The sequence below is a fragment of the Pezoporus flaviventris genome, unplaced genomic scaffold (genome assembly GCF_033815535.1).
Source record: "Pezoporus flaviventris isolate CSIRO_AGI_PZ_B2104156 unplaced genomic scaffold, CSIRO_AGI_Pfla_v1 ptg000070l, whole genome shotgun sequence".
In the NCBI taxonomy this organism is placed as follows: domain Eukaryota; kingdom Metazoa; phylum Chordata; class Aves; order Psittaciformes; family Psittacidae; genus Pezoporus; species Pezoporus flaviventris.
Window position 1 is genome coordinate 5,782,770 of NW_026892618.1, and position 26,891 is coordinate 5,809,660.

The following is a 26,891-nucleotide window of genomic DNA, read 5'->3' on the forward strand; positions in this document are numbered from 1 at the left end:
TTCTGAAGTGCCTTGGCTGACTCACTCTGAGGTGCAAAGCACATACAATACTGAGCATTGCTGGAAACAGAAAATATGAACACCCAGGACACTTACTTGTTTTAGGAAAAAATATATATGCTTACACTAAAAAAAAAAAAAAAAAAAAGCCATAACTTGCTGAAATCAACGATCTCCAGCTTTTAGTACAAATATGTGTCTTATTTTTTTAGACATCAACATAGAATTTTTCAAAAGTAGGTATTTCTGATAAAGAAAAGCAATGGTGAAGTTCTGGTTGCTAAAGAGGAATGATGAAGGTGTGTCAAAATGACAAGTAGTTACATGTCTTGACGTTGCTTTGGGCTTTCCATTGCCCGAGCCCAGTTTTATTAACAGGGAAGCATCAACTTCGGTCTGCCACTTTGGTGAAGTTTCCTTGCATTTGTGAAAGGAACAGGTACTTTGCACAGATACACTTAGGGAAAACAGTTAATAGACCCTAGACCATGTTGCCAAAGGCTCTGTCCAGCCTGTCCTTGAACACTGCCAGGTACCTTTTCTCCTTCTTCCCCCTTTTCTTTCTCCCCAAAGCCTGTTACAACCCTGCCAGCCGCAGCATTCCAGGTTTCCTACCCCCATGCGATTCCCTCTGCCTTCACTCATGCCTGTAGCTGTTAAGTCATCTCTTGGCAGCACCTGGCGAGTCGTTTGTGCCACTGGCTTAAAGAAGTTATGTTAATTCGTATGTCTTGGGGCTGGGGGTGTTTGAGGGACCGTGCCAGGAGTGACTCTTACACGGTTTACACCACAGTGCGTGCTGCTCACGCAGAGATAGGAAGGTTTTTCCCTGCTGAACTCGGACCCTCAGGAACCAAGATAGCGCTATGCTGGGATGGTACTCTGGGAAGCACACTGTCAAGTGCGAGTTCAGTGGGTGTTTGGGGGTTTTCAACTCTAAGTAAGTGCCTCGGTCCCTCTTAAACCCAACCTGCGTGTGACTACTGACATGTTCCTGCAAGCTTCTCAAACCGCGGCACCATCCGGTCTCCTCCCGGACCCTCCCACTCCCGCGGCTCCCACTGAGCTCCGGCGGAAGCACTGCCTCCTCAACGACAGAACATCCCGGCTCCTCCCTCCCTCCTCTGGGGCGGGGCCGGCTCCCGCCCATCGATGCACTCCGCTCCGCTGCTGCCGCAGTTCCGCAGCGCTGGGCTCGACTGCTCGGCCTGGCGCGGGTACGGCACCCTTACGCGGCGGCGCGTGACGCCTCTCGAGCCGTGTGGCGCGCCAGATTCGAGCGCGGCGGCCGTTGTTTCCGTTGGCGGTTTCGCGCGCCGTTGTCCCCTCACACCGCTGCTGGCTGCTATGGCCGCTCCTCCCAAGCGCGGACGGCTGGAGGCCAGGATCAAGAAGATCGCGGTCGAGGGCAACATCGGTGAGTCTTGCCCGCCGCCATCCCTCCCTCCTCTCTCCCTCCTTACTGGGCTCTTCCTCGGCCTTACTCTGCGAAAAAGGCGTTTCATGAAGTAATGAGGTGTGAGTCAGGCCGGCGGGGTGTGTTGTGCTGACAAGCCCGCCGGTAGCGTTGATAAGTTTGTGTTGGCAACGTAGAAAGTAATGAATTGATGCTATAAAAATGGCAGGATGGAGGCGCGGGGGTAGGAGGGGGAAGCTTTCTACTTCAGGTTTTAATTTATGCACCTCATTAAAAATGCTTTTGAGTCTTGGGTGAGGCTTCTTTCACAGCTTTCCAGGCTGTAGGGTGGAACAGCGGTGTCGGTGCAGGCTGTCAGGTGAAACTTGTCATGTTCAGGACTCCTAATGACCAGAAGCCCGTTGTGAAGAGCAGGAGTAAGGGACTGTTCATGATAAGAAACTCAGGTCTGGGGTTTTGAGGGTCGTTATTTTGAGTTTTCTTTGGGACTTGGTGTTTCAGGGAATTTTTTCGTCTTTTTTTGTGTTGGGGTGTTGGTTTTGTGTTGGGGTGTTGGTTTTCCAACAGGACCCGACTTGCAGGGCTGTCAGCTCATTTACTGATCCACATTGGCAATCGATAGTGCCAACTCATGGCCTCTGTCAGCTTCGAGTGTCTCTCTTTAAAATTTCCTGAGCTTTTTATTTTTCAGTTGGTGGCAGATTAATGACTTCCATGCTGGAGGAAGTGATTGGTAACGCACCTTGGTGTCTCTGAGAAACCATCCCTTTTGCTCTGTGTTTCTTTCAACATTGCTTGCTTTTCTTTGTGGAGTTTGTTTTGGCTTCCTAAAACAACTTGGAAGGCTGTAACTCCATGCCTAGGACAAGACCACTCAGTATCCTTAGAAACTTAGGATGTGGTGTTCTAATTGCAAATGTAACTTTGTATAACGTAGATAATTGAGCTGGGCTGAGACATCTTGTCATTGTTGTTTTGTTGTTGAATTGGCTGTTGGTATAGTATAAAACAAAAAAACCTGATGCTCACTGAATTGGTGATCTGTGGTATTGGATGGTCTCATGCTTGACATCCAGTCAAAAGTACATGAGTGTGGGAGACTTCCTTATGGGACTTGAAACTGGAATTCCATAGTGGTTAAGTAATGCCACTCTTCCTTGTGAAAATGGTTTTAACAGCCACTCTTCCTGGATGCTTTGTCTACAGCTGCAGGGAAATCAACTTTTGTGGAGATTCTCAAACAAGCTGATGAGGAATGGGAAGTTGTACCTGAGCCTGTAGCGAGATGGTGCAATGTTCAGCCCAACTCTGAAGAGGATTGTGAGGTATGGCACAAGAAAGTGAGGTTTCTTTCCAAAAACTTATTAAAAACAAAAAAATGCCAAACCCCAGTGTCCTGGGTTTAGCAGTAGCAGTCAATTTTTCTCCTTCTTGGTAGCTGGTGCAGTGTTGTGTTTTGACTTTCAGCCTGGGAACAGTGCTGATGACGCCAATGTTTTTAGTTGTTGCTAAGTAATGTTTACCCTGACCATGTGAGTCTCATGCTCTGCCAGGGAGGAAGGGAAGCCAGGAGGAAGCAGAGACAGGACACCTTACCCAAGCTAGCCAAAGAGGTATTCCATACCACAGCACATCATGCCCGGGGAGGTAACTGGGAGTTACCCTGAAGGTCACGGGGTCTTCTGGGTCGGACTTGTTTTGGCGGGTGGTATCCTATTCTCTTCCCTTGTTATTTTCTCTTATCATCATTATTATTATTGGTGGTAGCAGTAGTGATTTGTGTTATACATTAGTTACTGGACTATTCTTAGCCCGTGGGAGTTACATTCTTTCGATTCTCCTCCCCATCCCTCAGGGAGCAGGGAAGGAAAGAAAGAGGGAGGAAAGGGGGGGGAGTGAGTGAATGAGCTGTCTGGCTGGGTTTAAACCACGACACCCAGTCAAATGTTCTTCTAATTTCAGAAGACAGGTACATGTGATAGAGAATGTCTGTTAGAAAATGCATGTGATAGCAACATTTTTCCTGATTCTTATCTCACTATTTGAGTTCCTCTTACAGTTTGCTTGGTGAATTGTAGAATAAGTGTTATTCATTGTCAGGATGTAAATTATAAAAGCTATAAAAGTCTGTTCTGTTTTACGTATCAAAGCAAGGGCTGGAAAAAAGAGAGGACTAAAGTCACTTTAATCAACTGTGAATGAGCAGAGGAACCCTCTGCTCCAGGTGCCCTGGAAGGTGTCCCTTAAAATGTCTAGGAAATAATGAACTACTGCTAAATGGTTTATAATGATGTTTTTTCAGTCAGCTACCTGTAATACTGTTGGCAATCCAGCTCCTACTGAGTGGCCACAATTCTGGCTGTGTGGAGCTTTTGCGGAACTGTAGAAGAGTTTTCTTTTGGCAAAAAGTACAGCGTATTTTGCTGAAGTAAATGGAAGCTTTTAATGGAGGTGTGACATTCTGTGGTGTGGCACAGACCCCCCACTGGCAGCTGGGGTCAGCTCTCCGAGCTCTGTTCCTGCCTGCCCCAGCCCGCTTGCTGGGAGGCAGACTGGGAAAGGGAGAAAGCTTTGAGGCTGTGCAATAGCCAAAACACTGGTGGGTTACTAATGCTGTTTTGGCTGCAAACACAAACCACATCCCTGTATGGGCTGTTATGAGGAAGGTTAACTCCATCCCAGTCAGGTCCAGCAAGCATAACATAAAATTTCAAATCCATCATAGTAATCCCTGAAGTTGGACTTATTAAATTGCTGTTTTCTTCTCTTGCTAGATGAAAAACCAAAATAAATCCAGCTTTAAGCTCACACTTGTCAGAGTAAAAGGAACATGGATTTTTCTACCACATTGTTGATTTTTTTTTTTTTGTACTGGTAGGATATTGTTCTTTTATTAAAGCTTGTAATTGGTGACCAAAGTGGTTTGGTACTTTGGCATTGTGAATTGCAGAGAGCTGCTTATTCTGCTCGGCACCGTAGGAGGAATAACATTTCTGATATTTATGCCTTGTATTACAAAGAGGTTGAGAAGCAAGTTAAGCAGCTATAAACCTGAAATAAAGGCTGTACAGCTTCAGTGTTGTAGAGCTATTCTGTCACATTCATCATCCACCTTCTCCACTTAAGGGGTCTCTGTTGACAATCAGGAGCTGACCACATCACAGAAGAGTGGAGGAAATGTGCTTCGGATGATGTATGAGAAGCCAGAGAGGTGGTCATTCACTTTCCAGACATATGCGTGCCTGAGCAGGATCCGGGCTCAGCTTAGATCCCTCGATGGCAAGCTCAGGGAGGCAGAGAATCCTGTCGTCTTCTTCGAGCGATCTGTCTACAGTGACAGGTACGTTGGATTGGGGTCCTTTGAAGATCAAAATTCTTCTAAGTGAAATTACTGGTCAGAGGGTTTGTAGTTTTGCTGTATATTATCAGTTAACAGGATTTGTAGTTTCTTTTGTGCATAGTTTTTTTTTATGCTTTGTACATGCATGTTTCCCTTCAAAGAAAGGAGAGGAACAGGCATCAAGAAGAGTCACAAGCTATTTCTTCCTTTGTCACTTAGCCTTGTTTTTTTTTATGGTCCTTGATTACAGGTATAGCTATTTCCTAATGCTGTACCCTTTTTCTGGGTTCAGAAGGTTAGAGTTGATAATTAAGAAAGTTAGATTTGATATCTGAGCTGCCAGTGTTACTGCTTCTTGAGGACACATCTCTGGCCAGCTGCAGTGGACATAGAGAATGAGGATACCAGCTGTTTGTTTCTACTCCAAGGATGCCTCAAAGAAGTTGCAGAATTACTGTGCTCAGCTTCTTTTCTGCTTACAGTGCAGTACTTGAGGCAAACAAAGCGAGAACTGTGTTCAAGCTAACTTCTGTTTCCATAACTACTTTGTGTTCACAGGTACATCTTTGCAGCTAATTTATACGAGTCCGATTGCATGAATGAAACTGAGTGGGCTATTTACCAAGACTGGCACAACTGGATGAATCAGCAGTTTGGTCAGAGGCTGGCACTGGATGGCATCATTTATCTCAGAGCCACTCCTGAGGTGTGACCTCACAGAGAATGAGAGTGCATGTTCTGTGCCTTGCCTGTAAAATTTAATCTGTCCTTAGGCTTCCATAGTATTTTTTAAGTATAAGGTTTAACTATAATTTTAGACCTTTTTTATGATAACAGAGTAGTGCAGTCAACTCCAGTAAGGTCACAGTTATGTGTCACTGTGTCTTTGTCTGTCACAGGCAAAGAAACAGTTGAAAAATGCTTGTTGAAATGTGATATTCTTAAAATCTTGAGCTATCTTATCTTTTGCTGTAACAGTCCTAATGATTTCAGTTCAGGTTGCAGTATTCCCCTGAAGGCTACAATGCTTGAGTTATGACTAATCAGTCTGGAAATACTTAAAGAAAAGAATGTTCTTTCAAATGTAGCCTATGTATTTTTTAATAAAATGTGATGATAATGTTTTTCTAATTATAGAAACAATATACAGCAAGAGCAAACCAGAAAATACCACTGGAATTGTAAACTACAGTTTCTCTGAGGGCTTTTTTGCTAGGCTTGCTATTTAGGGCTCTTTTTCTTCGTTCCCCCCCCCCCCCCCCCCCCCCCCCAAGTCAAGAACCTATATTTAAATCAGAAAGTACAACAGTTTTAAACAGTATTGTTTGACATCTCGTTGAGGTTAGGGATGTGTTCAGGACAGGAACAAATGATTAACTACATGGGAAAACCGGGTTCCTAAGAGCCAGAAATATATACAGAGATTTTGAAATGCGTGTCTGTGCTCTTTTCATGCAATACATGGTACCCCTTCTTTCAATAAAGAGCTTATTTGAGACTTTCCTTGTAGTGGAGAAATAATATGTTACATTTCCTTGGGTCCCCCTTTGATTTAGTGTGTAGTCTGTGGGCTCCATGAGCTGAACATGGCATGTTGTTTCTATGACAGTAAGATAGTTAGCAAGTTGAATATTCATCTTTGGCTGTGGCATATTGAACGCAGTAGGAAGGGTTGGCAAAAGAAACTTCAGCAAACTATACTTTCTCTGTAGGTGTTCAGAAACTTAATTATTTTTTAAATAATTTTTAATTATTATATTTTGCCTTTAGAAATGCTTAAATAGGATTTACTTGCGTGGAAGAGATGAAGAGCAAGAAATTCCCATAGAATATCTGGAGAAGCTTCACCACAAACATGAAAGTTGGCTTCAGCATAGGACACTGCGGTAGGGTTTGTTTAATGGTTACTTAGAGATGGATTGATCCTTGTAAGGATATTTCATAGTGTTTTTTCAACCAGTGAAAGTTGACCTTTTCCTATGATATGTAAATTTAAACGCCGGGAATGTTTCTATCTGTAGTTCTTTAGTAGTACTGGCTTGACAGCATGTTAATTATCACTAGGACATGCAATGTGCCTTGAGTTCTCTTCGCATAGAGCTCTGAATAGCAGAGGATTCAGCTGAGCTAATTCAATACGCAGTTGAATTTAACTTTAGGTGCTGGGAAGAGAATGTTTGAGAATCAGTAATGTATCTTAGATGCCGCTGTAAATTCAGGCTGCTTTATATTCAGAGTTCGTAGCTGTAGATTATATGTGCAGTTGTCATTGAGTTCTTGACAAGGAAAATGCTGACAGAGACTTGAATGGTGGGTACTTGTTTTAAGCTACTAACATTTTCTGTGTTCCTATCCCAATACAGAACAGATTTTGAGTATCTCCAGGAAATACCCATTTTAATGTTAGATGTTAACGAAGACTTCAAAAGCAAAAAGGACAGATATGATCACATGACTGAAAAGGTAAGATTTCATAAGCAGAACAAACTTATGAGTGAGGTGTATTGCCAGCATGTCAAAAGAAATTCAGGGTACTTCTTGTATGTGTAGCACTGTTTGAAGTCAGACTAGACTTAGAACCTGTGGCTTTTCATGGTATTTCCTACATAAAATTTCATTTAAAAAAAAAAAAAATGAAAAAATGAAAGGAAAGAAATGTTCCAGGCATATTAGGCATATTTGAGAAGACTTTGATTAGTAGCTTTGTTTGTAAATGGAATTTTTATTTTAAATATCTGTTAACTGTTCGAAAGCCTTCCTTGTATTAGGTGTGCAAGTGTCTCAACTACAGGACTAGTGAATAAAAGAACTTTGGTGCCTTGTACTGTGAAAATACAGTACAAAACCAGTACAAGGGAAAACTGAAGGATGAGTAAGCCAGTGGCAAATGATTTTAGGTTCTGTAGATCTCTCTAGCTAAACAAAGTAGAGTATGGGCTGTCCCCATCCTGGTTCACTTGTCACAACAAAGGGCAGTCCAGCTGATGCAAACAGGGATCCTTTGCTCTAAAAATACACTTCAGTGTATAACCATCCATCTAAAATATTTAAGTCATGGAGTTATATTCAGGTACTGAACAGTCTTACAGCCTGCTGCAATATTTTTACCGTTCTTTATTAAATTGGCACTATCATGAATGTTTTTCCCTTCAGTTGTGTTCATGAAAGTGTTAGTCAAAACCCTCAAAAGCAGGGTCTGAAACTTGAGGCAGTACTTTTCAAATGTAGCTTTGTACTTCATTTCAGACTTAATGCAGAATATTCATCAGAAGCATTTCTTAGTTTTATTTGAAGGCATGGAAAAATACTCTTTATTTGATATAAAAAGAGTTCAGGTTTAGGTTTCTGCTTGGATTAAGAAGATGTAATCCTTAGCATGAAAGATGTAATGGATATTTTAAAGCTAGGCCAAACAATCAGCATTTTAACTGTTTTGGTTTTTGGTATTTGAACCTTGGGATTCAGCTGAGGACGACTTTTGTTCGAGTAGTTGCAATGAGTTACAGACCTTAGCAATGGTACGTGCAAATATTTTTGCTCTTTGGAAATAAAGTGTTTACCTCACAAGAAGAGCAGCTTTGTCCTTTGATCTCAGTTGATCCTCTGAGAAGTAGAACTGTTCATCTGATTAAAACCAGTCTTCATGGGATTTGCTCTTTTAAAGCTTGATACTTGATGGAATGACTGGACATCACAGCTGTTGAGTGAAAATGCTTCCCATCTGCACCATGAGAAAAGGCCAAACCCAAGCATCTATGTAGAGACTTCAGAGGAGTTTACTCGTGCAGGGCTGTCAGGTTATCTGGGAAAAGCCTAAGCCGTTTTTTGGCATTTTGAAGTGGAGTCCCAGAACTGCTACAGTCTTCATGAGGCTGGGTGCTTGGGCCTTCAGTGTATGCTTATGTCCACTGGGGACCCAAAACCTTCCTTCTCGTCTGCTGTGATGCTTGCATGCAGAGACCTGTCCTGAAACTATGCCTAGTGCTAAGGTTCATTGTGCACTAGTGTTGTTGGTCCTTCCTGAAGTGGAGGGGGGCTTTTACATAATACTTTCCCTGTTAGAGTAATGGCACAGTTACGTCTTTCCTTCTCTCCAGGAAGAGATTTTGGCCTATTTTTTTCTGCCTCCTTGAGCCCTCATCTAGAACAGGAAGGGTCACAGGTGGAGAACATTATTGAAGATCTGTTTCTATTTCACATGAAGAATTTGGACAAAATGGTTACAGATGTGTTCTGTGTATGAGAGCTTCTGCCAAAGGAATAATACCATATTCTCTAGTAACATTGTTGAGTCCTTTCTAGGCAGTAGTCAAGCTTGAGGGGACAGAGGAAAATGGTCCCTGTTCAGGCTATATTGCAGCTTAGTTGCTAGGATGCTCTTGAAACTGGGAGATGGAAGTTGTGTGCTCATGCCCTGTATTCCTTGGATCTTACATTTTAAAAAAGGTGGCCTGGCCCTTGCTGCCCTGAGGCTTTAAAGGGAGGAAGGATTACTCCTTTACTTCTGGGGAGGGGCCCAAGGCAGAACGCAGACCTTTGGCAAGAAGCGTGTTCTCAGCATATTGTCTTCCTGCCACCTTTGGTAGTGACCTGAATTTAAGATGTTGTCTAAAGTGACCACACTTAGAAATGCAGTGGTAGCATGCTGCCTGGTTTGGATCTAGTTCTCATGCCATTGCATGGATTATTTGAGGTGCTGTGCTGTCTTGGTACTCTCTGTGGGATCAGGGATTTCTTACTCTGGGTTCTAGATAGCTTTCTATGGGCCACTATTGATTTTTGGGTAGCTGTAGCCATTTGAGCCACTCTTCAAATACTGGAAGTGGAGTTCAACAGTACCTGAACTCTACGGCTCTTTGTCCTGGGGTTAGCAGTAGCAGTCATTTTTCTCCTTAGTAGCTGGTGCAGCGTTGTGGTTTTGACTTTCGGCCTGGGAATAGAGCTGATAACACCAATGTTTTTAGTTATTGCTCAAATGTTTGGTCTGGCCAAAGACTTTGTGAGCCTCATGCTCTGCCAGGGAGGAGGGGAAGCCAGGAGGAAGCAGAGACAGGACACCTGACCCAACCTAACCAAAGAGGTATTCCATACCATAGCCCGTCATGCCCAGGATGTAACTGAGAGTTACCCGGAAGGGCTAGGGACTGCGGGGTTAGACTAGGTATCAGTCGGTGCTTCGTTGGGCTGGGGGGGCGCGAGTTATTGGTTGGCTGGTCCTGAGGTGTTGTATTCTCTTCCCTTGTTATTTCTCTTATCATTATTATTATTGGTGGTAGCAGTAGTGATTTGTGTTATACCTTAGTTACTAAACTGTTCTTATCTCAACCTGTGGGAGTTGCATTCTTTTGATTCTCCTTCCCATCCCTCTGGGAGTGGGAAGGGGGGGGGGGGGGGGCGTGGAGGAAGGAAAGAAAGAGGGAGGAAAGGGGGGGAGTGAGTGAACGAGCTGGCTGGCTGGGTTTAAACCACGACAGTATAATTTTTTTTTTTTTTTTCAGAAACTATGGTTTTGCTGGGTAATGTTTTAGTATTTAAATGCCATCCTCAAATTCCAGGGAACATAGTAATTAGATATGTTGGGTTGTTCATTGACATGAAATGTGAGCAATTTTCTGGCAGTGGGTGTGACTTAGTGTTTTCCAAATGCCAGTGTTTTGAGATGCTCATGCTCGTTGAGATCCTTGTGTTTAGGTTAGACCTGCTTTTAAGATAAATCGTTTGCAATGTTGGGCCATAGTTTAGCACCACAGGAGGAATGAGCATCGTTCCACTGAGTGTGTCTCTATACCTGAACTAAAAAGTTCTTGGTGGACAAGAAATGGTATAGCTGAGCCGAAGATTGTTTTTCCCAGCTCCTGTTTCTGTAGGTTGTAGTAAAGCATAAAGCACTGGGGAGGTAAATGTAGTTGCTGTATGTTTCTGTTGATGAATACTTAGTTTGCTTGACCATGTTTATTTCTTTTTGCAGGTCAAAGAATTTTTGAGCAAGTTATAATCGTCTTTGAAGCACAGGCAGAGTCAAGCTATTCCAAACATCTGCACGATCAAAGTCTGAAGTGCAGCCTGTGCTTTTATAGAAGGCCTCTGGAGAGGCAGGACTCAATCCTGTTGATTTAATTATGAGGAACAAACAAGCTTTGTGAATAGGAAATTATTAAATATATCACTGTTTTAGTGAAGGTCTGTTCAGTTTTATATGGAAAACACACACAAGATCTGAAGATACTCTAATTCCAAGAGTTCCCAAATATCCCCAAATGAGTTCCCAGTACCTGTTTAATGTTCAAGAAGTAGTGGTTTTTTAGATCTCTTGACTGTTTTCAGTGGAATTGACTGGTAGTGGATGTCTCATTGTTCTGAGGAAGGAAAAATTAAACCCCATTTTTGCTGCTGAGGGAATTGTAACACAACCTGGAGTTTTATATTATAAGGTATAAAAAAATGTCATCTGACAGTTTTGATAGATGAAGTTCTGCATAGAATGCATTGAAATAAACCAAATCCAAATATGGCTGAAATGCTGTAGGTATTGAATGAGGTTTTGGTTGTGCACTGCAAATGAGGATATTGAGAGGCTTTCCATTGTCCAGCATATTTGGTGTCTTCCCCCTCCCCACCCCAAACTCTTAATACAACACAGATGCTTTTGATATAGCTAAGTCATCTTCTTCTCGGGAGGAGTATATTTGCTTGATGGGTACTGTAAAAGGAAGAACCTTTTGCAAAGGGCCTCCATCTGTAAATTACGTGTTTCTAACCCTTCCCTTAATTGTATTTTGGATGTCAGACGTGGCTTCCTGCTTTTCTCCCAGCTTCTCTATTTGTTCACTGGGCTTTCTGGGTGTTTACATGAGATCTGGCAATACTGGCAGTAGGCTGTCCTTGTTGTTTCTCATACCTGAGTAGTAAGAAGGGGAGACCTTTGTGGAGTAGCTGCTGCTCTAGTGCATCGTGTTTTATTGACTGAACCATTTTTGTTTCAGGTGCAGAAAAGACAAGCTATACAGGGTGCACATCTCACTACAGTGTTTTATGAGCTGCTTTCTTCTGCTTAAAACATTTCTGAATGATTGCACAGTTGGGTTTTGAATGCCAGAGTTTATTGTAAAGCATTTTGTTGTAAAGCATTTTATTGTCTGCTGTGGTTGCCTGTGTTACCAGCAACTTTGAGATGCAGTCTCTTCCTTTGCGGTTGGTATTGTGCTGGCATGCTCTAAACTTTGGCTGAAAAATAAAGGTGGTTGGAAAGACTTTTTCAATGTTTGGCTCCCTGGTCTCATAAAAGAAATGATGTTGTAGATTGGGATGTATAATACTGGTACAGCAAAGGAATTTGGGAGTATGTGTTCTCAGTGAATTGGGTGTCCCAAGTCCTCCAAGATTTCTGAAACACTGTGACTGGCTTCATTTTTTTTTTTCACATGTGAAAAATGTGTTTATGGGATAGAGACACAGGATTATGTCAAATGTGTCATATGTATAACTTACTGATCAATGAAAATGGTTATGTAGTGTTTATGTTACTGTGGAATGTAGCAATAGTATGGTAGAAAGTCTTGTTTTGGACTTCCAGATTGCCTAGCAAAAGGAAAGCTTTTAAGATCTTTGCTCCAGAAATGAAGTGAGGTGGAATGGATGAAGATTCAGTTTAGCTTTTTTTTGAAGTAAACAGCAGAAGCCTTTAAAACAGTCTTGGCAACAGTCTGAACAGTAGCAACTTACTTTGACTAAGAGTGCAATTATTCCTACAGTTTCAGCTGTCAAAATTGTGGATTTAATTACAGAATTGGAATGACAGTGCTCTTTGACAGGAGTAAACAAGCATGAGCTCTAATAAAGACTTCTTTCTGAACCCATCACAGAGCACATAGAAATTCTGTGGCAGGTTATCTGCATCCTGTTCCAGAAAGCTTTACAAAATCTGACCGCTAAGTTGTGGTTTGAAGGATCAAAGTCATGACCAATTATTAAACTGCGTTTAATTGCTGTGGAAAAAAAGCCACCAACCAACCCAAACCACAGACCCCACTCACCCCAAGCTTCTCAGGGCTTTGAAAGCAGCTGGGCTGAGCTATGTGGAGCTGCAGTTACTTGGAAGTAGGGCAGACACAGCATCAACAGCCGCGGAGATGTCCTCCTGTTCTGCCTGTGCGTTAGCTGATAGTGCGCAGCTCTGACAGTACCTCAGACTTCAAATTTGTCAGTATTCTTTCCTTTGCTGAAACCTATTCCCAGGCTATCAGACAACAGGATTGTTGTGTTGCTTTTTTGACTATTAGAAAGATTTCTGAACTGATATCTACTGTTTGGTGATGATGTTTTTTCTGTCTTCGAGTGCTGTGTCCCTTTCTCTTCCCCTGGGTATGAGAGACTTTGATGCAACTGGCTAGAAATCCTTGCTTGTTTTAACCAAGTGTCCTCACAATCAGGAATAAAGTTGGTATGTGGGTTTTATGTTTTTCTCAGGATACAGATTAAAATACTCATTGATAGTATTTAATTGCTATGCAAGTATATGAGTGAGCAAGGGACATAATATTGCCTCATTTTGTTTTCTGTCCTTGTAGTTGTTTTCTGTATAGTGATAGATTTTAAGTTCTCTTACTTCTTAGTATAAATTCTTAGAGCAGCAACCAATTTTGTAGGTAAAAGTTCATTTTCTATTACTTTGTGCTTGTTACTTATTTCTACTGTCATCTGTTAATTTAAGCATTGGATTAAGAGGTGATTAATATTGAGATTATTCTTTTGTTTTTCCAGTAATTAAAGAATCCAAGAATCTATTTGTGAAATAAAAATGATGCAGGAGAAACTGACCATAAACTGTTTAAGCATGGACCAGGGAAGTATGCCCGTAGTAATAATTAAATTCTATCTTAGCTATTGCACACCATTTCCTATTGCCAGGAGGCTTCAGCATAGCTAGGTGTTAGGACTCAAAGGGTGCTTTCCCAGCTCTCATTTAATCTCATTGTATGACTGTGATTAAATCACTCTTTGCCTCCTTAAATTATCGGTATCTCCCTACATCTTCAGAAGGCTGGGAGGATTCATTAGTTATGTTGAGGTGCTGCTTTGTAGGTCTGAAGATTAGACATTGGGGAAAATAGTGCTCATTATGAGGGTGGTGAGGCAGTGGCACAGGTTGGCTGCCCCATTCCTGGCAGTGTTCAAGGCCAGGTTGGATGGGGCTTGGAGCAACCTGGTGTAGTGGAAGGTGTCCCCCACTGCCCATGGCAGAGGTTTGGAACTGGTCTCTTCCAGTCCAAATCCTGCTTTTAGATTTCTCACTGGGATATTTTGATGCTGTCATGGAAGGGGCCACTTGCTGAGGTTCATGGCCAATAGGAATTACTTTTGTTTTGAAAGCTACTCAAAGCCATCAGTGCAATGCCAATTGTGTTGAAGTTACTTCATTTCTAGAAGAACTTGGCCACCAAAAAATGTCACTGTTTGTGAGGAAAGGAAACTTACTGCAATTTGATATTGAGAGATAAATGGATGTCAAAAGCTGTCTGCAGTCCCTGCTGCTAGTGGCAGTGATGAAGCTATGTGCAGAATTGCCACAGGAGGTCATTCTGTTCTCGGTTCTCACTGTGCTGCCTGCGAGAAGAGTGTTAGTGCTTTAACAGTGAATGGCTTTAGAAAAGGTAAAGAAGAAAGAGCTTTACCACAGCAAGACCATAAAAGTGATTAATAAATACTGAACGAGATAAATCTTGATCTCTGGAAGGAGTTGAATGAAACAAACCCCCACTGGCTTAAGTGAAAGTCTACTCAAAGCTGAGGTGATAGGAGAGTTTTGACACCAGAAGGGATGCCCTACAGCCACCAGCTGCTTCTGTTCTGTGAGTAAACATTAGTGCATGGATAACAATAATCCTGGTATGTCTGAGTAACAACTGACTGCCAGTGCTGAGATATTGGGCCCAAATGCAGACAATGAGCAGTACTAATGCTGGCAGTGTAGAGCAATGACCAATTTACTACCTGGAGCCACTTACAGTACTTTGTGTGCCAAATATTCCCCTCAGCTGGGTACACATCCTTTGAAATTCTGCCTGGTATCTAGTAAAGACAAGGAGCACAGATTTCCTACTGTGTGTTAGCAGTTAAGCGATTTATTTGACCTTAGGCTGGTACTCAGTGTGGGTGTACAATCAATGTAATATGCAGAGCCTCAAAGTTGAGCCTGTTGTGTGTAGGTGGCTTTTGTTGGTTTTAGGTCTAGGTTTCAGTCCATGGCCATAAATAACATAATAGCAGCAACAATAAGAATAGTGGGCATGCTAAATTGGGATATAAGCTATTGCCCTTTGCTTGGATTGCTGCTGGCTGCTCTTCCCCGTGCCTTAGATAGTGTGTAAGTTACATATGTGTGTCTGCAGAATACCAAGATTGTCCAGCTTGCACCATGTGTTTTTGCTGGCTAATAGTACTGACTGACTTAGAGAAAGGCAGTGGGTTCCTTAGACTTATTTACGGAGATACTGCTGCTGCAGTTCATTCTGAGTACATTCCTCTGCTTTCTCCAGACTCTCCTGTCCTGCATTTTGTGCCTTTCTCTTCAATTTCCTTCTCAGTTGCTGTGACTTGTCTTAATAACTACTAAAACCATGATCCAGTACAAGCTGTAACAGACTTGTTAAAGCCCAAATTTCACTGGTATGCAGCCTACTTGAGGATCTGGCTTCTGCTGCTCTTCCAGTTTGCTATCTTAGCTTTTCTGGTCCTCTTTTCTGAACAGTCTTTCTGTGTTAGCCCCCTGGAGTGCTGGGGCTCTTCCTAAGCCCTCCTGCTTTCAGCACTGCCTATTGGCTGTATGCTGACAGCATGCTCTTTTCTTCATAATGATGTTCAGATTTGCCTTTGCAAGTTTACTAAAATGACAGCTATTGCTGTTTCCCCTGTGCTTTTGGCTAGCTGTGGCTGTGGGTCTAGCTCATGGCCTTTATCCCCTGATCTTCTCAGCTGTGTACAGTGGCCTCAGGTCATTGACTGTTCAGTTGCAGAAGGTTGCTGGTCCCTGTGTCCCCTCTCTGTTGTGCCTCAGGAGAGGATCTGCTGTCACATAGAGCAGGACTTGAGTTTTTAGGTATCTGTTTCTGATGGGCTACTCTGCTTGTTTCCTGAGGGTTGACTGCAATGGTCCAGTGTAATTGGGTAGGTATTTCATGTGTGTCCCCATGTTGTCAGGCTCTTTGCTGTCTGCTTTAGTACTGTCTAGGGCATAGGTATTGCATCAACTGACTAAAAAGCATATCAAGTGGGGCTGCTGTTGCAGTGTGCTGTGTCTGTGGTCTGATCAGCTTGTCAGGATGCTGTAGCTTTGATGGCCTGCTTTAATTGCAGTTCTTGCTGGAACATGCTTGAAACGTGTGATTGGTAGGCTTGCTGAGTATTCAGACAAAGGAATATAGCTCCATTTTGTGGAACTGAGCAGCCTGAGGGCTTGGGAAGTTAACTGAGACTCCTCGAGGCTGGGAGCCCTCCTTTTCTCAGGCAGTCTCTATTTTCAGCATGCCTCATAATATTGCGTGCACATTTACAATCATGGGTTTGTAGCTAATGAGTGTCCCTACTACTCTTAGACATTCAGCTGTGAAGTACATATTGATGTTACAGTTTCAGTTCTGACCTGCTGAGATTTACTCTCTGTCCCCTTTGAACATAATCACAGCTTATACCCAAGACCAGCCTTTTCCTCAGAGGACAGCGTGACACTTGTGTTCTAGTGGGTGATTGTTCTGCTCCTGGTGGCTTCCCATCCCATTCAGTGGCTTAGCATGGGCAGGACACATCTTTGGTGATGCTAAGATGTTACAGCATGGTACAATCTAGGCATTATTTCTAACTGTATCTGCCAGGTTTTAGAACTTAAACTTGTGTGACACAGCTAGAATCTCCACCTTGTTAGTAGATATTTAGCTTATTTAAGTAATGGCTTTTCATGATGTTTGTTAATGACTTGCACTTAGTCTATGCCTGCAGTGAGTGGGCTGATAAAATTTGTCCTTGCCAGAGATGAGTCACTAACTCTGTCTGAAAACTTCCTTTTCTTCTCAGGTCATTCACCCGTGATACACTCAAAGTGATAATGCATCTTAGTTTCATGTTTTATTGATGGTCTGCACTTGCCCGTTGCTCTGGAATGAGGATCTCTCCAGCATCTGGTTGCACTTTGGGCTTTAAATACTGCTGTTAGCATTGCTTCTGTGATTGCCTTGACAATCCACCTGGAATCATACCGCTCAGAAAGCGTTGCTGAAAATGTAGCTATTCTCTCTGCTTGCTGTGGAGCATGGAGTGAAGGTCTGTTGAAGTCCCTCTGCAGAGCCCTCCTTTTAGTCACTTTGTCAGGAATTTTCTCTATCTCAGCGTTTGTTGTGCTGTCTCTGAGGGTTTGTTGTTTGCCTGTTTCTCTACTCCGCTTGTGTCTCTCACTGGGATATAACACAAATCACCTTCTGGATCTGCCATGCTGCTACCCATGGGCTGAACCCCATGAATTTTCTTATGACAGTATATACCTTGGATGGTGATACCTGAACTGCTCTGTCTGTTATTTTAGCTCCCGAGATGCTGTAGTCCAAGCCTGTATTCTTAGGCTAAACTACTGGACTTAACCAAACTGGTCCTTATCTTGGACAGCTGTAGTTCCTTTAGATCTGCAAAGACATTTCTGCAGGGATTAGACCTGTTCTACGACAGTTCCTGCTGGCTGGAATAGTATGTCCAGTGATTGAGCTTGTTTTTCTCTAGGAAATATTTGCGGTCTTGAAATAAGATGTTGATACCAGAATTCTCAGCTGCTTAATGTAAGTATGGATTTCCACTGGTGCTGTTTCATTTCAGGGTGTTATATTTTTGTTTGTTGGTATGTTTTAGTAAAAGCCCTTCCAGTCTTTCTCTAGGGAAGCACTGTGTTCATGGAGCAAGGCAAGTAATTTGATTTTTGCAAGCATTCCTCCATGCAAAGCATCTGTCTTCTCCTCCCCGCCTCCTTTTATTTGAGATAGAAGGTGGCTTTATTTCTTCAGTTTTTACCTCCTGTGGCCAACTCAGTTTATGGATTTCTAGGTAAGAAAGCTTAGCAGCTAATGTTACTAGCAAGGTTTCTCCTAAAATCCTGCCTTTCTGCTGTGCTTCTCAAAGTCAGTTGTGAAACCCAATAACTTGATGGGCTGCCAGTGTATTTTGTGTATAATGAGTTAGGACTCTATAAAATGTCATTGGCTTTCTTATTTACCAGATGACCTCAGCTGCAGCACAGCTTCCTAGGTGCGTGCACACAAATGGCAATGCTGCCCTTTGATGATGGGCATCTACCTGCAGGGTTCTTCAAGAACCATCACTGTGGGACCTGAGGCGATCCTCAGTGCAACTTTCACCTTGGTTTCTCAGTGCTGCCTCTGACCTGTGTTAGCATTTGCAAGACCACAGTAGTGCTTGGACAATGGCTATTGTCACTGTATGTAGTTTGGCTTTGTATTTTATCTGAAAAAAAAACCACCCCAAATCCAAAAGAGTTAGTATTTGGAAGTCCTTGATTCTAGGTGTGCCTGTTGCTGAGAGTATGTCATCTTGGATAGGTTCCTTTTCTGAGCATGACCCGTTGGTAGTGCCTGTGCTGCTGATAGCAAGGAGTGCCTTAGGATTTTTTACGTGTTTTTAACCTTTTATCTGTAATGTGAATGGTTGGATAGGATGGAAGGTGGTTGAGGGAAGTTCTCAGTTGCTACTTTTTAAAGAGGGAGAGTTGAGACAGATGCTTTGCTATGAGCCTGGACAGAATTAATACATAGATGTATCTGAAATTAAAAGGAAGATGTAAACAACTAATAGAGGAGTAGAGTGTACCTTTTGACCTGAACAAGATGTAATGCTAGCAGGAGTCAGGATGTGGCTTCTATAGATGATTCTTGTTGCTGCAGAAAACCAACCAACAAAAAAAAAAAAAAACCACAAAAAAAAAGTGGGAAATGTAAAAGGTGGAAATGCTTGCATGGGAGTTATCAAATGATATAGGAAAAGGGGACTGCACTTCTACTAATATGACTTATACAAACTTTTTTGTCTGTGGCACCAGAGACAGAGCTAGGTTTAGAATCCTTTGTGTTTAATCTGATTTTGTCCTGAAGTGTTGTAAATATATACTATCTCCATGGTATTCAGCAAATCCCATGTACTGTAAGGTACAGCCTTAATTGTGCTAGGCCAGGTATTTCATGTTTAAAAATTCTTATTTAAAACTCTGTAGACCTAGAGACACAAATTCTTTGCTTGTTTTGCAGAGACTGACAAAAGGTCCAGGGACAGTCCTGATGAAAGTGATCTTGTACAATCCTCCAAGCTGGAGAGGCAGGCAGGTATTGGAAATGGAGCTACTCATATGGTGGAGCTTCTCATCCCTGTGTAGTAAGAAGGGGAGACCTTTGTGGAGTAGCTGCTTATTCCTACTGATACAGCTTTTACAGTTTCATTTCGCTGGCAGGGTATCAGAGAGAATGAGATGCCTTGGACAAAATCTTTGGCTCACATTCATTATTGAAGCTTCATTTCAAAACAGTTTCACAGAAAACAAACCAAGGAACAGAAATCGTAACTAGTGATAGAGAGGCTTTCTGTCCTTACACAACATAGCTGTGCTATAATCCAGAGTGAGCTGAGGTATTTGTAGGATAGCTTTGAAGTAGACTATTGCTAAATGGAATCCATTAAGACCTCTTAGGAAACAAGACTTTAGTGGCTTGCGCACACCAGTTGGGGCTACCAGGGCTGTGCTGTCAGCAGTGAAAAGCTGTTTCTGCTTCAGCAACAGTCCATAATGTGGACATTCTTTTCTCCAAACAGCAGCCTCTCAGCAATTTGCTTCTGCATTGCACAAGTGATGAGAGGTGCATCCACAGGGGAGTATTTTTTTTTGTCCTTCACTGGCCCAAATGCAGGTTCTTAGCTTAATTCTGGGAGATGGATGGCAGATTTGGAACTTGTAGGCTAACAGTTCTTGGCATGGGTTTAGACCACTTCAACAAATGTGATATGCTTCTATGGAACCAACTACTTGTGTCCAAAGGGATGGAATTAATAGATATTGTTACTGTGCACATGGAAAATGATATGACCCTTAAACCAGAAATGGGGAAAGTCAATACTTCAGGAATGTTTTATTGGAAAGGAGATGTTCATGTATTTGTCAAGGGAGTATGGTATTTCATGTCAGTAACAAAGCTGAGCTCAAAAAATGGTTTTGAAACCTACATAGTTTTTTTGGAACCTAAATGAAAGAGTTACTAAGGTTGTGCATCTGGTAATATGACAGTACCTGATAAATACAAGTAGTTTTACCACCCTTTTAACAGAGTACTAAGTTGAGACAAGAGTGTGGAGTGGATTGTCCATTTCCTGTGTGACTTGGGACATCAGGGATGGGAACAGTATCTAGTTTGAACTTCTGTACTGCATTCCTTATTGAAATTACTGAGCAAGGGGTGGGAATGTGCAATGACCTGAATCAAGCGGAACATGTCATGTAACATGCTGAATGAATGAGTTGAGAGTGGACTAAGTAGGTTTATGTATGTTAGAAGGGAACTGATTCATAGAATTTTACTTCTAGTTTTGGAAGTACTATGTTGGAAGGTCTGTTTAGTGTTGAGGTTTGTTCTTGCTAAAGAAGAGAGTGGTAAAAATTGACCTGCTTTTCTGTAGTTTACAACTGTACAAATAAGTGGGAAGTGCCACTTGGAGACCTGCTTGAAGAGCTATTGCAATATATCGAGTTTCTATCCCATACGCAATGGCACGGAACATGGACAGAGTGCAGTTTGTGGTAATCCCAGTACTGCTACATCTGGAATGATCTATGCCACTGATCTCTGTTTCTAATTGCCTAAACTTCAGTCTTTAGAGAGCAGGTGGGTGCTGAGTTCCTGCCTTGTCAGTGACACAGCAAAACCTCTGTTCTGGCTCTTGCATGCTACACAATTGAGGGAGCAACCATGGGAGAAAGAAAAAGCAATGGTAAGCCCTGTGAGGAATTTCAGTATCATTGCTTCTATCTTTCTCTGCCTGTGTAGAAGCTTTGTAAGTCCTGGGCCACTTAACAAGGGAAATGTTTTGTATTTTGCTCCCTGTAGCTGATTGCTAATGGGGCTAAGGAGACAGACACCCCTGACAGAATTAGTGACTAAGAGCTGATTTGAAGGGGATATGCTGATATTTTTCTCTGACAAACAGGTTAAAGAATGAAGAAAGCTGTTACAAATTTGGCAGGCTTTTTTGGCTCATGTCTTCTGCTGGCACACTTATTTTGGCTAGAAAGATCTTTTTGTCAGCGCAGGTTTTGCTTGGGAAGACTGGAGTAAGTTCTTGTAGCAAGAGTGTGTTTTCACCAGGAAAGGCTACGCTCCCTCTGCAAGCCCTTTGCTGGCAGAAGGCAAGGTAAAGCTGTATTGACAGCTCACAGCACAGACCTGGCCTCAGTGTAAAGGTCTGGGCAAAGCTCTTTATTTGAACTAGGTCATAGTTAAGCACATGTTGTAAGAGAATGAGGATTTTATTTTTTTTTTTCCTGGCATGTGGCATATTGTGAGAGGAGCACGTCAAGTTAGTGTGTGATTTTTGTGTTTGGCTTTTTTAGTAGCATCTCCCAGTTAGGACATGCTCAGAAAGGACTTTGAAAAGTGTCATTTTCTGTCCCAAACTCTTATCTCTGTTTCATATCTTCAGTTTGGTGAGGTGAGAGGGAAAGTGATCTCTAATCCAGGGAAACACATCTGTCTCCAAACCTGGCTTTGTTTGCTTGAGATTGAGATATGTGGATGAGGTCTCTGTAAATGTTTAATGAAGGGAGTTAGAGTGGTGGTTTGCTCTGACACTAGTACAGTTTGAAGTACCTGTATTGCGCTTTGGATGCAAGTTGTGTGTCCTTTATTTTTTTTCTTCTTGGTATTTTAATTCTGCTTGGTTTGAAAATAAATGTGTTCAGTTTTTAAGCATCACTGATAGGAGGTGGAAGAGGAGAAAGGTGTTAGGACTTTCTTGCACTTAATGGATTTGCTTGTAATTCATGTAGAGCAGGGAGTCTTTTGAGACTCCACCCCAGATCCAGTTCTGATTTCTTCTCTGGTCCCAGCTACTGTTACAAATTACAGTGTGCTCATTGCCCCGGCATCATGTTGCAAAACCCCCATCTCCAGTGATGTGCAGCAATATTCTAATTGAATTTTTTATCAGTGTTCATCTATTTGTTTTAAACCTGATTGCGGTGTGAATTAGATGAATGTCTTTCCAGTGGCTAAAAGAACATGTTCAGAGGCAGTAGAGAGTCATTAAAAGGCTATTTAAGAACTGAAGATTAGCTTTGTTGAATGGTGGATTTCTTTTGATAGAAGCAGCTCCTTTGAAATGGTCACTAGCAGTATTTCAGCCTGGTCATAGCTTGGCTAGGGTGAAATAGTTTCTCACACGCTTGTAGCACAGAATTGTATCTCTTCAGAAGTTCACATTTTCCTTACAAAAGCAGCCTGTGGCCTTTGTTATCTTTTTTCTGCAGCTCCACCCTTCTGAATCCTTCAGTGTTTTCCTCCTTTTCCATGACTTCTTGGCCTTGCTTGACATCTCTAATGGAATTTGGCCTTCTGGGATCGGAGGGGTTATATCTAAATATGTGCTGGTCTCCAGTGGACAAGGGACTTACTGAGCCCCCCCTTGCAAAAGATGTTTCTTCCTTTTACTTTGTAGAGGTAAAATGCTGTTACTGGGACTGGGATAACCCTCAGTTAACTCTACTAGGTGTTTTGGTACTAGCAAGAAAGTAGCAAAAAGAGCTTCCTTCCTCCACTGGATTAGCATGATGAAATCCATCCGTGGGTCCTGAAGGAGCTGGCGAATGAAGTTGCTAAGCCACTGTCCATCATATTTGAGAAATCATGGCAGTCAGGTGAAGTTCCCGACGACTGGAAAAAGGACAATATAACCCCCATTTTCAAGAAGGGGAAAATGGATGACCCAGGGAACTACAGACCAGTCAGTCTCACCTCTGTGCCTGGCAAAATCTTGGAGCAGATTCTCCTGGAAGGCATGCTAAGGCACATGAAAAACAACAAGGTGCTTGGTGACAGCCAGCATGGCTTCACTAAGGGGAAATCCTGCCTGACCAATTTGGTGGCCTTCTATGATGGGGCTACAGAACTGATGGACAGGGGTAGAGCAGTTGATGTCATCTACCTGGACTTGTGTAAAGCGTTCGACGCTGTCCCACAGAACATCCTTGTCTCTAAATTGGAGAGACATCAATTTGATGGATGGACCCCTCGGTGGATAAAGAACTGGCTGGATGGCTGCACACAAAGAGTTGTGGTCAATGGCTCAATGTCCAGCTGGAGACCAGTAACGAGTGTCGTCCCTCAGGGATTGGTGTCGGGACCGGTCTTGTTTAACATCTTTGTGGGTGACATGGACAGTGGGATTGAGTGCGCCCTCAGCAAGTTTGCTGATGACACCAAGCTGTGGGGTTCAGTTGATACACTGGAGGGAAGGAATGCCATCCAGAGGGACCTTGACACGCTCTTGTGAGGTGGGCTGATGCCAACCTCATGAAGTTTAACCATGCCAAGTGCAAGGTCCTACAGCTGGGTTGGAGCAATCCCAGGCACAGCTACAGGTTGGGCAGAGAAGAGATTCAGAGCAGCCCTGCGGAGAACGACTTGGGGGTGTTGGTTGACGAGAAACTGAACATGAGCCGGCTTCAGCGTGCACTCACAGCCCAGAAAGCCAACTGTATCCTGGGCTGCATCAAAAGGAGCGTGACCAGCAGGTTGAATGAGGTGATCCTGCCCCTCTACTCTGCTCTTGTGAGACCTCACCTGGAGTATTGTGTGCACTTCTGTTGTCCTCAACGTAAGAAGGACATGGAACTGTTGGAACAAGTCCAGAGGAGGGCCATGAGAATGATCAGGGGCTGGAGCACCTCCCGTATGAAGACAGGCTGAGAGAGCTGAGCCTGTTCAGCCTGGAGAAGAGAAGGCTGCATGGAGACCTCATAGGAGACTTCCAGTATCTGATGGGGGGCTACAGGGATGCTGGAGACTGTAGTGACAGGACAAGGGGTAATGGGTTAAAACTTAAACAGGGGAAGTTTAGGTTGGATATAAGGAAGAAGTTCTTTACTGTAAGGGTGGTGAGGCACTGGAATGGTTTGCCCAAAGAAGCTGTGAATGTTCTATCCCTGGTGGTGTTCAAGGCCAGGTTGGACAGAGCGTTCGATATGGTTTAGTGTGAGGTGTCCCTGCCCATGGCAATGGCGTTGGAACTAGATGATCTTAAGGTCCTTTCCAACCCCAACTATTCTATGATTCTATGATTATCAAGTTCACCATGTCATTTGAGGTTTATTGGGCAGCTTGTGTTTTTATATGACTTACTGTTGGGTTTATTTTCCATAATGACTTGGCAAAGCTGATGATTTTTTTCCTCCCAGTCCATGAACAATTGCTCATCCTTTCCCATCACTGGTTGGAAATAGGCAAAGATTTCACAACTTTTTGAGGCAAACTGTATTTTTTCCCTGCTGAGGGCCCTCTAGCAGTCTCCTTATCTGTCTCAGAAGAAAAATGCAGCCTGTGTTAACATGCTTAATTTAATTTCTGTCTGACTCCACCTAACCTAGCATGGTCCAGAATCGTTCTTTACTCTTACTCAAGGGTGTGTGTGACTGGGCTTAATCTTGTGTCCCTTGATCATCATGGGATATTACTTGTCTATGACAGCTGCCTGTGTAAACTGTTGGTCTGATTCCTCAGCGACACTTAGGTTTGCAAAGGAGCACAGCTTCCCTGTGAGCACTTAAGGTGAAGTTGCTTGAGCTTTCAGAAATGCTAATAACGCTGCCTGTTAAGCCTCTGACAGATGTTTCTGCATTCTGCATGTGCTGCATAAGGTGTTGTAGTGTGTATGAGAAAATGTGCCTGCAGCATCTGTCCAGAGTTCATAATCAGTCAGTGATTTCACACGTGGAATACTGATTGCTCTGTAATAATTACTATTCAGTAATTATGGTTTTGGCTTTCTTCTGTAGAAAGATGAATGCTTTCTGTATAGAAGTCCGGCCAACTCGTGTCTGTACCAGATGACGGAGAACCTGAATGTGTCACTGTACATGGCTGCTGTCTGTGCACAGCCTTCCTGCTACCCTGACTTTGCTCCAATGCCATCAGCATTCACAGTTAGCCTGAGAGCTGGGTATATATCTCCGCTCTCCTGGAACTCCAGTGAGGAAAATGCTGTTACATAGGGACAGATTTGGAATGGAGGTGATGTGGGTATCCAGCACAGTAGCAAAAGCATAGCTGTCTACCCAGGCTGTTGCAGCAGGAGATGTCTGAAGTGAAGAGTCATTCTGAGGTTGTTTAGAGCTTTGGGGTTTACCAGGCTGAGCTGAGATATCCCAAGGTGAAAAGGAATTCTGAGCTAAGCTGTTTACCCCAGGCTCCCCGAGCTGAAAGCCTCAGAAGTGCTCACTGTATGGCATGAACACCACTGTGCCAGCTGTGAAGGCTGCCATTTATGTCCTGGCTCCTTTGTAACTGCCCTGCACTTCTGTTTGGGCTATGGATGTCTTCATTCACTTCCTGTGTGAATAGATTATCAAGCTCTGCAGCTGTGTTTCTCCAAGCTGAGGAGGCTGGATCTGCATGTTCCTGTTTGGTCAGTCCTAACATAAGGCTTAAATCTTGTGGGTTTTGGAATGACAGACTGTTTGCTGCTAGTTTCCATTACCTACAAAGTAGTGGAAACCAGCAAAAAGTATGGTAGTGCTGCCATACACTTTCCATTCTAACTCTTTAGTGTGTAGCACACATTGATGTGTGCCATGTTTTTGGCTCAGAGAGGTCACTCTGCAATAATGGTTAAATGCCCACATCTTCTTTTTTCACCCTGCTCTGTATGCTGTAGGGCTTCACTCATAGAATGGGAAATAGGAAAGAAAGCCAGGTAACCTGAGCTTGTCAGGCAGCCTACCCTGGGTATCGTGTGTAGCTGGTAGGAGTAGGGAAGCTCAGCTTTGGGAGAGAGAGCTTGAGCAAACAGTGAGATGGGGAAGTCTGGCATTAACTCCTGAGCCAGAAGATAGCTTTTGGTTGTGGTTGGTGGTCACTCCTTAAGCAAACATTTGAGAGATTCAGCAATGTGGCCCTACAGCCCAGTCTTGTTTGGGGAGGATACTGGAGAGAGGTGACAGGATGCTCTTGCTCTCTGTATCCTTGGAGAGCTGGGATGTCTGGGGAAGGGCTGTCAGAATGTGCTGAGGCTGGAAGGAGGCTAACTTGTGAAAATCATTCCCATAATGATGTACTGATCCTTCCGAGAATTGTCCTCAGGGATCAGCTTCTGGATTTCCCAGGTTTGGGCACAGGTTTAAAGCTTTGCCTGTGTGCATGTGTGTTACAGTGGTGTTGTTTTTCCAATTGGCTACTATGGCCTTAAGGGCTTGTCTTTTGCTTTTACTTCATTCTCCAGTGAATATGGTTTAGGAATAGACTGGCTAATCTGATGCTTTAATGATGCTCACTCTTGAAATTACAGTAGCACAAGCTTCCTGAGTGCATTCATATCCTTGAGAGCTCTTCCTCCCCTGCCTGCTTGTTAAGAAAGGGATGTGTGTGTGTGTGTGTGTGTGTGTGTTTGCTGTATAAGCAAGGATAGGTAGGAGCAGAAGCATATACAACAGCAATCTTAACTGCCTTCATCAAGTCCCACAGTTGCTTGTCTTGGCCACAGAAAGAAAAAAACCTTGCTGCTCTCTGATAATAAGCTGGTCTGGTGTTCTAATGGGAACCTACCTTCTGCAGAGCCCCAGGACCTTCACAGCTAATTGAGAAGTGTTTAAGCTGAAGCCTGGCTCAGCCAGGCTGCTCACTGTTTCAGCTGGCAACTAACAGACCTTTTCTTGCTCCAGTTTGGCCCTGGGCCCTCTCGGAGGCCTCTGGGCAGAAGATAAATAATCTCTTTTATTTGTCATAGGCACCTGTGCAGCTCCTGGTATGGCTGGCGGTATCTGAGCCTCTTGCAGTCCTCCAGCGTATGCTGCTGTGAAGCTGAAAGGTGACTTGTTCCAGAAGTCCAAAGACA

General features: G+C 43.1%; 2 protein-coding genes across 2 annotated transcripts in view; both read left to right on the forward strand.

Moving 5' to 3' along the window:
- Nucleotides 1-1,338: 1,338 nt before the first annotated feature.
- Nucleotides 1,339-11,872, forward strand: LOC133278939 (deoxycytidine kinase-like). The gene is made up of 7 exons (XM_061472212.1): nucleotides 1,339-1,417; nucleotides 2,624-2,742; nucleotides 4,564-4,757; nucleotides 5,316-5,463; nucleotides 6,528-6,643; nucleotides 7,121-7,220; nucleotides 10,726-11,872. The coding sequence occupies exons 1-7, from the start codon at nucleotides 1,348-1,350 to the stop codon at nucleotides 10,750-10,752; spliced, it is 774 nt and encodes a 257-aa protein (XP_061328196.1). The 5' UTR covers nucleotides 1,339-1,347; the 3' UTR covers nucleotides 10,753-11,872.
- Nucleotides 11,873-15,801: 3,929 nt separating this feature from the next.
- The window catches only part of SLC4A4 (solute carrier family 4 member 4), a 205,341-nt gene continuing 194,251 nt past the window's right edge, over nucleotides 15,802-26,891 (forward strand). The window contains exon 1 of the mRNA XM_061472197.1: nucleotides 15,802-15,920. The gene's annotated coding sequence lies outside the window, so the exon portion shown is untranslated. The remainder of the gene's footprint in view (nucleotides 15,921-26,891) is intronic.

Excerpts from the sequence above, each read along its gene's own strand:
- LOC133278939 (XM_061472212.1), top strand. The coding sequence starts at position 1,348 with ATGGCCGCTCCTCCCAAGCGCGGACGGCTGGAGGCCAGGATCAAGAAG. Across the intron at positions 4,758-5,315 it reads CGATCTGTCTACAGTGACAG|GTACATCTTTGCAGCTAATT; the intron begins GTACGTTGGATT and ends TTGTGTTCACAG. Across the intron at positions 7,221-10,725 it reads ATGATCACATGACTGAAAAG|GTCAAAGAATTTTTGAGCAA; the intron begins GTAAGATTTCAT and ends TTCTTTTTGCAG.